Source organism: Colobus angolensis, unplaced genomic scaffold (assembly GCF_000951035.1).
Source record: "Colobus angolensis palliatus isolate OR3802 unplaced genomic scaffold, Cang.pa_1.0 Scaffold82, whole genome shotgun sequence".
Lineage (NCBI taxonomy): Eukaryota > Metazoa > Chordata > Mammalia > Primates > Cercopithecidae > Colobus > Colobus angolensis.
The window spans coordinates 1,011,182-1,023,223 of NW_012122043.1; the positions used below are offsets into that span (position 1 = coordinate 1,011,182).

A 12,042-nucleotide genomic window follows, 5' to 3' on the forward strand; every position below is an offset into this window, starting at 1 on the left:
GGTTTCACCGTGTTAGCCAGGATGGTCTCGATCTCCTGACCTCGTGATCTGCCCGTCTCGGCCTCCCAAAGTGTTGGGATTACAGGTGTTAGCCACCGCGCCCGGCCGATTCTTTGGGATTTTCTACATAGACAGTTGTATCATCTGTAAATGAGGAGTTTATCACCTCCTTTCTAATCTCTATGCCATTGATTGATTGATTGCCTTACTGCACTGGCCAAGACTTCCAGTAAAATATGAGCTAGGAGTGGTGAGAATGGACAAGCTAGCTTTGTTCCCAATCTTAGAAAGAAAGCTTAAGCCTTTCACTATTAATGGTGAGGTTAACAGTGGATTTTCTGTAGAGGCCCTTTATCAGCTGAGGAAGCTGTATTCTATTCCTTATTTGCTGAGGGTATTTATTAGGAATGGATGTTGGCTTTTGTCAAGTGCTTTTTTCTGTATCTAATGAGATGATATATTTTTTATTTATGTTGACATGATAAATTATAATGATTGAGTTATGAATGTTGAATCAACCTTGCCTTCTTGGGATGGCTCATAAGGTGTTACTGCCCTTTTTATATATTGCTGTATTCAGTTTGCTAATATCTTGTTAAGCATTTTTGCATCTACATTTATGAGGAATATTGGTGTGTAGTTTTCTAGCAACGTCTTTGTCTAATTTTAGTATAAGCATCATGCTGCCCTCATAAAAATGAATTTGTGGCCAGGAGTGGTGGCTCATGCCTATAATCCCAATACTTTGGGAGGCTGAAGCGGGAGAATTGCTTGAGCCCTGGAATTCAAGACTAGCCTGTGCAACGGAGTGAGACCTCATCTCTAGAAAATAATTTAAAAGTTAGCTGGGCGTGGTGCTGTGTGCCTGTAGTCCCAGCTACTTGAGAGGCTGAGGAAGGGAGATCGCTTGAGTCCGAGAGGTCAAGGCTGCAGTGAGCTGTGATCACGCTACTGCACTCCAACCTGGGCAACACAGCAAGACCCTCTCTTAAAAAAAGATCTGGAAGTAGTCCTTACTCTTCTGTTTTGTGAACAGAAGCGCTCACTGCAAGCGCTGCCTCCTGGGTTCACACCATTCTCCTGCCTTAGCCTCCCAAGTAGCTGGGACTACAGGCGCCTGCCACCTCGCCCGGCTAGTTTTTTGTATTTTTAGTAGAGACGGGGTTTCACTGTGTTAGCCAGGATGGTCTCGATCTCCTGACCTCGTGATCCGCCCGTCTCGGCCTCCCAAAGTGCGGGGATTACAGGCGTGAGCCACTGTGCCCTGCCGAAGCTTATCAATTTTATTAATCTTTTCAAATAACCAGCTTCGGGTTTCATTAATTTTTCTTATTTATAATCTATTTTCAATCTTGTGATTTTTCTCTTATAAAAATTTTTTTTAAATTATTTTTTCTTACTTTGGATTTAATTTTCTTTTCTTCTATTTTCCTAAGGTGGAATCTTAGGTCATTTATTCGAGCTATGCTTTTTTCTAATATAATCATTTAATGTTCTAATTTTTTCGCCAACCCCAGCTTTATCTGGGTATCACAGATTTTTATATGTTGTGCTTTCACATTCATTCATTTACAAATATTTTGTTACTTTGTGTTATTTAGAAGTGCATTGTTTAATTGCCACATCCTTGGTGATTGTTCAGATATTTTTGTTTTTAATTCTTTATAGAGAACATACTTGGTATAATTTCAGTTTCTTTAAATTTGTTGATGCTTATATGATGTTTTGAAGTCGCTACCTATACTTGTGGATTTGCTTATTTCCCTTTGTAATCCTCCCAGATTTTCCTTCATATATTTGGAAGCTCTGTTGTTATAGGAACACCCATTCAGTATCATAGTACCTTCTTGATGAACTCATTCCTTATTTGATATGCCTTGTTCTGAAGTCCGCTTCGGTATTAGTATGACTACTCCAGCTTTCATTTGACTTGTGTTCACATAGTAAACTTGTCTCATTCTTTTACTTTTAGTCACTTATGTCTATATTTAAAATGGTCTTCTGTAGGCAGGATACACTTGGGTCTTGCTTTTTAAATTCAATCTGAAAGTCTCTATCTTTAATTGAGGTTTAATGAAATTATTGATATGGCTGGATTTAAATCTACAGTCTAAATCTAGCTGTTTTCTGTTGTTTCTGGATATTTCTGTGCTTTGTTCTTTTCCCCTCTATTTTTCCTGCTTTCTGTTGAGCATATTTTATTATGTCATGTTTTTGTTTCTTGTTTGTTTTTAATATTTCATCATGATTTTTGACATCTGTATTGAGATATAATTCACATACCATATAAATTCACCCATTTAGAGTGAACAGTTCAGTAGATTTCAGTATATACAGAGTTGTGCAACCATCACCACAAACGAAGAACGTTTCATGACCTCAGAAAGAAACGTCATACCTATCAGTAGTCAGTCCCATAACCCCCATCCTGCTCGAATTTCCTCCATCCCAGTCCTGGGCAACCACTAATCTACTTTTTGTCTCAATAGATTTGCCTATTCCGGACACTTCATATAAATGGAATCATGCACAGTATGCTCTTTTGTGACTGGATTCTTTCATCTAACAGTGTTTCCAAGGTTCATCGATGTGGCAGTGTGTATAAGTACTTCATTCTTTTTTATGACCGAGTAACATTCCATTATATGAACAAACACCATATTTTGTTTATCTGTTTATCAACTGATGGACATCTGTGTTGTTTCCATTTTTTGGCCATTAGGAATAATGCTTCTATGAACAATTGTATATAAGAATTGTGTGAACACATGTTTTCAGTTCTCTTGGGCGTATATGTGGGCGTGCACTTTGTGGGTCAGGTCGTAACTCTGTGTCTGATGTTGTGAGGAACTGCTAAACAGCCTTCTGAAAAGGTTATGCTGTTTTTACATTCCCAGCAGTGTAGGAGGGCTCCTAGTCTACATATCCTTCCTTGCCAACACTTATTATTGTCTTTTCATTTCTAGCCATTCTAGGGGGTGTGAAGGGGTAGCTCATTGTGGTTATGATTTGCATTTCCCTGATGACTAATGATGTCAAGTGTCTTTTCATGATCTTATTGGCTGTTTGTAAATCTTCTTTGGAGAAATGTCTATTCTGATCCTTTGCCCATTTGTTTTTTCTTTTGAGACAGAGTCTTTCCCTGTTGCCCAGGCTGGAGTGCAGTGGTGTGATCTTGGCTCACTGCAACCTCCACCTCCCGGGTTCAAGCAATTCTCCTGCCTTAGCCTCCTCAGTAGCTGGGATCACAGGTGTGCACCACCAGGCCCAGCTGATTTTTGTAATTTTAGTAGAGATGGGGTTTCACCATGTTGGCCAGGCTGGTCTCGAACTCCCGACCTCAGGTGACCCACCCACCTTAGCCTCCCAAAGTGCTGGGATTACAGGTGTGAGCCACTGTGCCTGGCCTAGCCCCTTTGCCTACTTTTAAATTGGGTTGTCTTTTTATTATTAAATTGTATGAGTTCTGTATTCTAGATACAATTTCTTGATCAGATATATGATTTGCAAATATTTTCTCCCATTAAATGTGTTATCTTTTCACTTTCTTGATGTTTCATTTGAAGCACATTTTATTTTATTAATTTTATTTATTTTTTTCACATTGATTGTACTTTATGTTTTGCAGGAGGTAAGGACTTTCTGCTTAAAATATTTAAAATTTACATGTGTATACAAACATACACATGTTCTCCCACCCGTGGGCAAGGGCGAGATGACTCTGAATAGAGGATGGAGGAAGAGGAGAGGGTGTAGACAGAGGGTCCTTGACCCCTACAGGGGTAGCGGGATAAGGAACAGAGTGGGGCAGAAGGTGGGTTATTAAGAAGCATCTTGCAGGCGGGGCGCGGCGACTTACGCCTGTAATCCCAGCACTTTGAGAGGCCGAGGCGGGCGGATCACAAGGTCAGGAGATCGAGACCATCCTGGCTAACACGGTGAAACCCCGTCTCTACTAAAAAAAAAAAAAAATTAGCCGGGCGTGGAGGCAGGCACCTGTAGTCCCAGCTACTTGGGAGGCTGAGGCAGGGGAATGGCATGAACCCGGGAAGCAGAGCTTGCAGTGAGCTGAGATTGTGCCACCGCACTCCAGCCTGGGTGACAAGAGCGAGACTCTGTCTCAAAAAAAAAAAAAAAAGAAGTATCTTGCTTACTGACATGAAGCCATGTGCCCAACGAGAGCACAGATGAGGCCTCATTGGTGTAGAGGAGGCCCGTGGAGGGCGGGCACACGGTGCCCAATTAGCCAGCCAAGGCCAACGCCCCAGGGGTAGGGCGGAAGTGGGGTGGCATGCACAGGGCACCCAGCCCAGGCCTCTGCTGTCCCTACCTCCCTTCCTCCCCACCCTCCGAGAGAAAAGACAGTTTGGGCCTCAGCCTGAGATTGTTTTGGCCATTTTGCATTTCCATAAGGATTTTAGGATCAGCTTGTCAGTTTTGCACAAAAGCCTGCTGAGATTCTCGTCGGAATTACATTGAATCTGTAGCTCACTTTGCAGAGTAATGTCATCTTAACAATATTAAGTCTCCTGATCTGTGAACGTGGAAAGTTTTCTATTCATTTAGATCTTTAATTTCTTTCAATAGTGTTTTGTAATTTCAGTGTACAAGTCTTGTTCTTTTGTTTAGTCTCCATTATTTTTATGTCTAGTTTCTTCTTTTTCCCAGGTTTTTCATTTGCTAGAATGTATTTGTTGCCAGTTTTTCCAGGAAGGGGTCGTGGGTATTATATTTTCAGTCCTTGTGTATATTAAAATGTGTTTATTTTTCTTTCATATTTTAGTGGTGATATGCCTTTTTCCTCTCAGAACGTTTTAGACCTGTATCTGTTGTAATCTAGCATTATTTTGAAGTGAATTTTGCTGACAGCAACCTGATTTCTTTTTTCTTTCTCGATTTAAAGTCTTTGTCCTTCAAAATTTTCACCAGGAAGTCTTTAGGGGTGTATGTTTGTGTGTGTTTTCTTTATTCTTGCTTGATACATGGTAAGGCTTTGATTTGAATATTTAATGCTTCCTTTATTTTAAGAGGATTCTATTCTTAGGTTCCATTAATTCTTTCCTTCTCCCTACTCCTGACACTCATTTTAGATGTGCATGGGCACGCCTGGAGGAGCCTGCCCTCTTGTCTCCTTGGCCCTGTAGCTGGACAGGCCGCAGGCCTCTTCACTTAGAGTGTCAGGGCCCCAGCCCTCCCAGAGACTCCTGGCGCTCTACTGCATCTCAGCAGGCCCTACTTCTGCCCCTCAGGACCACAGCCCTGCTTCCCCTCATCGTCTTGCGTTCCCTCAGTCTCGTCTCTGGCCTTTTGGGCCATGGTGGCCCTCCCGTCAAAGGGTCTTCAGAATTTGTCTCCTTTCATCTCTCACAGGCTGGCACCCAAGCCACCCCCTTCTCTCCTGATGACTGTGAGATGCCTGGATGTTGCCCGGGCTCCGATGGTTCTTTCCGCTCCTGCCCTGGCCCCGACGCCCTCCTGATGCTCCCTTACGCTGCCTGCCCAGCCCCCCGCCTCCCTCACACCTCCTCACACCGCTCAGGTGCACTCTGCCGCAGCCCCGTGCTCCTGCCCTCTGCCTGGAGGACCTTCCCCGAGGCGCTCAGAAGCTGCCTTCCCGGGACTCGCTCCCTGTCCCACACACCTCACAGGGGCCGCACCCCCGCGGCACTGCCTGCCCCATCTTTTTTTCCTCCTCGGCACTCACTGTTCCCTGGTGAGTGATCTCGCTCAGCATCTCTTGCTGACACCTGAAACAGGCCCATCCTGTGGTCAGCACCCACTGGGTTGCCCGTCGCTCCTTCAGCTGTGTGCCGACACCCACGTAGCAACAGGTGTTGTGTCCAGCGACAGGATTTTCAGTGACTCGCAGTGTTTCTTTCTTTTGTGAATGTATCTTTTTCTGTTACACTTTGACTATCATTGACTGTAGTAGCACCTTATGTCTGTCAGTCTTGCTCAACTCTGATTAATCTCAGAGTCAATGTTGAAAACATATCTAAGAGAGATAGCTTTTCTTTATATTTTCTAGTTTTCTGGCTTCTTAGTTCATTCTCTTGGCCAGGGCTTCTGGTCCTTGGTTGAGAAGTTGGGGTGACGTGGATGTTCTCCAGGGCACCTGCCCTGAGGCCTCTGGGGCCCTCTCTCCAGCCCAGGTTATGGCTCCCTCAGCTCCACCTGGCTTCTCCATCACACTCATCTGTCCACCTTACAGGATGGGCAGGAATGACGCTGCGTTTCTGGTCAGCTGCTGACCCCCTTCTCTGCTTCCTTGTGCTGCAGGCGTTTATGACTATGTTTCTTCTTTCATGTCCCTGAGACTTAGGGGAGGCAAATGCAGAGGATGTGTCTGCCACGTGGACTGATGGTGCCCCCTGGTGTGATGGGGTGCTTGAGGACCGGGTGCCCCCTGGTGTGATGGGATGCTTGAGGACCGGGTGGCCCCTGGTGTAATGGGGTGCTTGAGGACCGGGTGGCCCCTGGTGTAATGGGATGCTTGAGGACCGGGTGCCCCCTGGTGTAATGGGATGCTTGAGGACCGGGTGCCCCTGGTGTAATGGGATGCTTGAGGACTGGCTCCAGCCATTTCCACCCTCTGTCTTCCTCACAGGTGGTGGTGAAGTTTATTAAGAAGGAGAAGGTCTTGGAGGATTGTTGGATTGAGGATCCCAAACTTGGGAAAGTTACTTTAGAGATTGCAATTCTATCCAGGGTGGAGCATGCCAATATCATCAAGGTAGGTGATGATTTCCTCTTTAGAGATACCCTAACTTGGCTCATGTTAAATGTGTTAAGTTTGTTGGCTTGAAGATGTTTTGGCAGAGTTGGACTTGGCTTTGTCTCCTCCTAGGTATTGGATGTATTTGAAAACCAAGGGTTCTTCCAGCTCGTGATGGAGAAGCACGGCTCCGGCCTAGACCTCTTCGCTTTCATCGACCGCCACCCCAAGCTGGATGAGCCCCTGGCGAGCTACATCTTCCGACAAGTGAGAGCAGGCCAGAGCCGTGCTGGGGCGAACGCAGCCTGGGTGCCTGGGTCTGGTGGCTGCAAAGATCAGTGATCCATACTCGGTTCTCTCTCTGAGGTGGACTTAGGCTTCTGTGTGGGGATTTCATGGAGTACGATATATATTTTGAGTAGAAAATTCTATGATTGAAGTAGAGAAAGTGAGATTGGGATGAGAAATTCTATGATTGAAGTAGAGAAAGTGAGGATGAGGCCAGATACAGTCCTGGAATGATTGGGGAAGTATGTTTAATGGTTAAGGTTTATTTACATACATAAAATATCCACCACAATCACAAAAATTAACCAAAAGGGTTAGGATGCAGTCAAAGAGTGTCTCAAAGGCATGTGTGTGGCACAGCGGCCTGCAGGCTGTAAGTTCTCACTAAATGGTGGCTGTTCAGTTAACTAACCAGCAAAATTGAGATCCTGACATTCTCATTTTACAGTATTTGTCTTGATCTGTTTTGTGTCTAATTACGTACTGAATTTTGCCCATTATTTTTTCGGAATGGGAGTGTGATGATCAAAAGAGGAAGGTATCGTAGCAGAGGGAGTCCGGAGGAAGAAACGGTAACTCGGGTTGGGTTTTAAGGGGAAGGTGGTGGTTCCATCCAGTCCTGCTCCCAGCTCCCCCGAAAGAATTGGAGAAATACCAGCAAAGGGCTGTGTAGACAACTCACATTTGCTCCTGGATTGTTTGCTGGGGATGATTCGGTGTCTAATGACGGCTTCCATGAATCAACATTTCTTCCTCAAAGCTACACACTGTCAGGGGTTGTTGGGTTTCCGAAGTTTAGTTTCTCAGGCTCCTACTTGTAAGTTTCAGATATTATGGTTCTGCCGAAAAAGGGTCACCTCTCTCCCTTTTCCTGTGTTGGAAGATGACCTCCTGCCTTTAATTTGTGGCAAAGACTCGTTTCTGAAACTTTACAGCAAATAGAGTATCTGTATGAAGTAACGTTGAGGGTCACTTGTTAAAAGCTCCTTTCTGACAGTTGTTTATTCTGGGGCTAGTGAGACACATAATTGTGGTGTTCTATATTCTAACATTTTTGCCAAAAGAATCTCTACCCCTTTTGTAAATATATAGACATAAATGTTATTATATGTAAATAATAGAGTCACAATTTTATAAAGCATATGATCGTATGTCAGTGTATGTAGGAATCATGCCCGTTCTCAGGGCATTGCCTGTCAGCTCCAGATTCATCAGGGCCTGCTCAGCAGCGGGGCGGGGGAGCTGGGCCTGGGAACAGCCCTGGCTTGGTTCAGGCAGCTCCAGGGCAGTACAGCCGGTCCAGGGCATGGAGGCATCTGCAGGAAGAGCAGCTTTCTTCAAGTTGCTCTTTGTCCCTTTGTGGTTAATCTCTCAGTATTAGTTAATAAATCTTAATGAAACTTTCCATGTTCAAGTTCATGTGTGGTTTGTGTCTCCTGACTGGATCCTGACTGATTTGTATATATCTACATAAATATGTAAGTATGTATGCATGCATGCTTGTATATGTATATTTATGTGTGTACAAGTATATGTTGTGTGTATAGGTATGCACATGTGTATATGCAGCTGTGTATATATGTGCACATGTATATATCTAAATGTGTATGTATATATAAATATGCAGGCATGTGTATATAAATATGCAGGTATGTATACATTTGTGTATATGTGTATAAATATACATGTTTATTAAATGTAAGTTAATTAATTGGGTTTAGTTAACCTGTGATTAACTATTGCTTCTGATTTGAAAGATACTCATTTGCAAATATAAAATTGTCTCGAAAGATCAACATGATACATCCATGAAATCACTAAGCTGATTGGTACAGTGACAGTCAGACGTTTAACTCATCCTACTTGAACGAAACTGAAAGGCCGATTTTGCTAGCCTCCGTTATTGGAGAGGCAGAGTGGGCAGGCAGTGGTGCGCTGCAGCGGCACCTTCGCGGGAACGAAGCCCATTTCCAGCGTACCCGCTTTAAGTCTGCATCACTGAGCAGCCACACATTTGGGGCAGAGATGGCTGATACGCCATGCTGCTCTCTGAGACGCCGCTGAGGCTGTGCTCCCAGCTCTGCCCCAGATCGCTGCCTGAACTCTGGGCAAGTCACTTTCCTTCCCTGTGAGCTGAGGTTGTCGACTTGGTGCTTTCTCTCAGGCACTTCCTACTTAACACCAAACCTGCACCCATTCACTTGCCCGCCGTGAGTGTCTTTGAGCTGTGGCTTTGTGGCCTGTCTTTCCTCCTGAAATAGGCATGGTGTGCGTTGAGGGGCACATGTCTGCTGGGAAGGTTTTCTCAGCAGCATACAGAACCCACGAGTCTCGTGTTGATGTTGCTACCTTGCTGGCTAACGTGGCCAGCCCCAGTGAGCACGCCTCCTGGAGCGGCTTTGTTTCCTGTTTGCTTTCAGTCATATCTTCCGCGTTCAAAAATCTTTCCTGTCCCCAGTTCATTATGAGTCGGAGGTTTATTTTTTCTTTTTGTTTGTTTTTTTTCTTTTTTGGTTCCAGTTTATTTTAAAGGCGTATTTTAGTTGAACTGCTTTTTTAAAAAGCCCCCTCTGGCCTCCTGATTCCAGCTAGTGTCGGCGGTGGGATACCTGCGTTTGAAGGACATCATTCACCGCGACATCAAGGACGAGAACATTGTGATCGCCGAGGACTTCACAATCAAGCTGATAGACTTTGGCTCGGCCGCCTACTTGGAAAGGGGAAAATTATTTTATACTTTCTGTGGAACCATCGAGTACTGTGCACCGGAAGTTCTCATGGGGAATCCGTACGTATGCTGCTGCGGTGCAGCCTGTCCTCACGTCCTCTGTCAGGACCCCGAGGCCGGCTTGATTTTGGGTGGGAAAATGGCTTCCTTCGCGCCTCTTTGTGATGAGAGCGTTGAGTGATCAGGGCGATGTGCTGAAAAGTAAGTGGGCAGGCAGGCAAGGTCATATTGGGCAAAGGCACTGGGCGATGGATTTAGGATTAATTGTTTTATTTTCTCAGCTTTTATTTGCTCGGAGTTTCATCTAATAAAAAGCCAAGAAAAATACTGAAGAGTCCCCCAAAATGACACTCTTCAAACAAGTGAAGAGGATGCTTTTTAGTTCGGTTTATTTATTTTGATGACAGGAATAATATCTATTTCAATAAAATACCGCGGGGCTGACCACACAAGGAATCAGGCACTGGAAAAAGTCCCGAGGCAGAGGGTTCGTGCTGAAGGCGGAGCCCCTGGCTGGAGGGGCTGTCGCTGCCCAGCCGGATTCCACATCGCTGGAGTGGGCCAGCGGAGCCTCTGCTCTACTGTGGGGAGAAGCGGCGCCCTGGGGTGTGTGGCTGAGTTTGCAGCTCTGCAGTCAGGGGATTCTGTGAGTTGGGGGCTGGCCTGGGCAGGGCCTCCTCTTGGGGAACTTAAGAGAGGAAAGCAAGACGGAAAGGAAGATTGTTGTTCATTTGTAGGGCCTGAGTGGAGGCTGTCTGCTGACGGTGCTTTCTGCTGCACATGCCTGATCACTGTCTCATCTGCATGTAAACCAAGTGTGGCTTTATGTGTATGAAATAGACTTTATTAAATCAGAAACAGACAACAGGTATTTTCTGCTAGCACCTCCACGTGTTTTAGAGAGGTGTGGTTGGAACTCGGTGTGGTTGGAATGCTTCTCTAGGTGAGTTCATGGTTGGAGGGTCGGATGATCACGGCACTGCTTGGACCCTCCCCGCTTGCTGCTGCAGCGCTCTGCTGCACTACCCATATCTGCTCCATGCGGTTCTCTAGGAGGGAAACTGATGCTGCCCTCACAGGACAGGCGCACGGGGTCCCTCACAGACCTGCTTGGAGCTGCACCTGACCTGGCGGCCTGAGGTCAGAGCGTTTGCTTGCAGTTGCCACGCGAGCTCCATGCCATGCCTCGGGCTCTCGGGAGAGCCTCAGCATCTGACAGAGGAGTGGCCTGGGCACTGGATCCCAGTGTCTGCTTAGGCCATGTTTCATCAGTTAGGAGGTGCAGGTTCCAGGCTGCGCAGCCTGAGTCCTCAGAGCCCAGCAGCCTTGGCCTGCGCCAGCCTCTCCACGCCAGGCAGCATTGAGCTCTTCTGGGCCAGGATGCCCTGCGTGCAGAGTGTGGAGGAAGTGTAAATGGGCTCTTCCCTGCTAGAACCTCCATGCATCTTCAGAGCCACCAAACGGCATGAAATATTGAAAGGAGTTGGTCTAAGAAGGGACTTGGAGTTTCCCTTCAGATCTAGTTTGGTTGCCCTGGAGCCTGGTGGGCACTGGTGGGCTCTGCCTCCCTTGCAGTGGCTGTCGTGTCCTCTGTGCGGGAGGGAACTGCCTGTCCCTTGTCCACTGACCCACGATGCATGCTGCATGGCTTGTCACCCCTTCCTGCACCCAGGCCATGAAGCTTGGGGAGGGTGTAGGGGGGATCCAACCTGGGTGAGAGCTCAGTGCTGCTTGACCACCTTGCCCTTACCTCCCAGAGCTGTGGCTCCTACCCTCTTCCTGAGCACCTGCCCTGCCTCCTGGCCCCTCATTTCTGGCTGTGAGCAGTGTGCTGCTCCTGGGCCTGCTGGGCTGCAGGCCTCTTCTCGGGAGCTCCTTCCTCCCTCCTGCGTCCTCTCCCCATCTCCCTGGGTGAAAGGGTTTCTGAGTTCTGATTCTCAATCCCATCCTCAGGGACCTGGCTTCTGTCTTGTCATCTTCATCTCCGTCTACTCCACGGTCAGCAGACTGTGGCCTTAGGTCCCCATCCCCCTTCCTGAGGCCCTGGCAGCCGCCATTTTGCTTTCTTCTCTATGAATCTGACTACTCTAGGGACCGCCTATATGTGGAATCATACAGCATCTGCCTTTTGGTGACTGGCTTATTTCACTTAGCATAAAGTCCTCAAGGTCGATCCATGTTGTGGCCTGTGCCAGCATCTTCCTTTTCGAGGCTGAATTTGATTGCGTTTTCTGGATGTGCTGTACTTACTCATTCATCTGTCAGTGGACATTTGGGTTGCTTCTACCTTTGCTTTCATCTGTATGTTGTT

General features: G+C 46.3%; 1 protein-coding gene across 4 annotated transcripts in view; it reads left to right on the forward strand.

The window, feature by feature from the left end:
* Positions 1-12,042, forward strand: part of PASK (PAS domain containing serine/threonine kinase) — a 51,056-nt gene that overhangs the window by 34,480 nt on the left and 4,534 nt on the right. For 3 of the 4 annotated variants that reach the window (XM_011929552.1, XM_011929553.1, XM_011929555.1), the window contains 3 exons: positions 6,608-6,733; positions 6,848-6,982; positions 9,592-9,791. In XM_011929552.1, coding sequence (XP_011784942.1) covers positions 6,608-6,733; positions 6,848-6,982; positions 9,592-9,791 — 461 coding nt within the window. Of the gene's footprint in view, positions 1-6,607; positions 6,734-6,847; positions 7,004-9,591; positions 9,792-12,042 lie in introns of all 4 variants that reach the window. The other variant, XM_011929551.1, reaches the window with a different exon arrangement.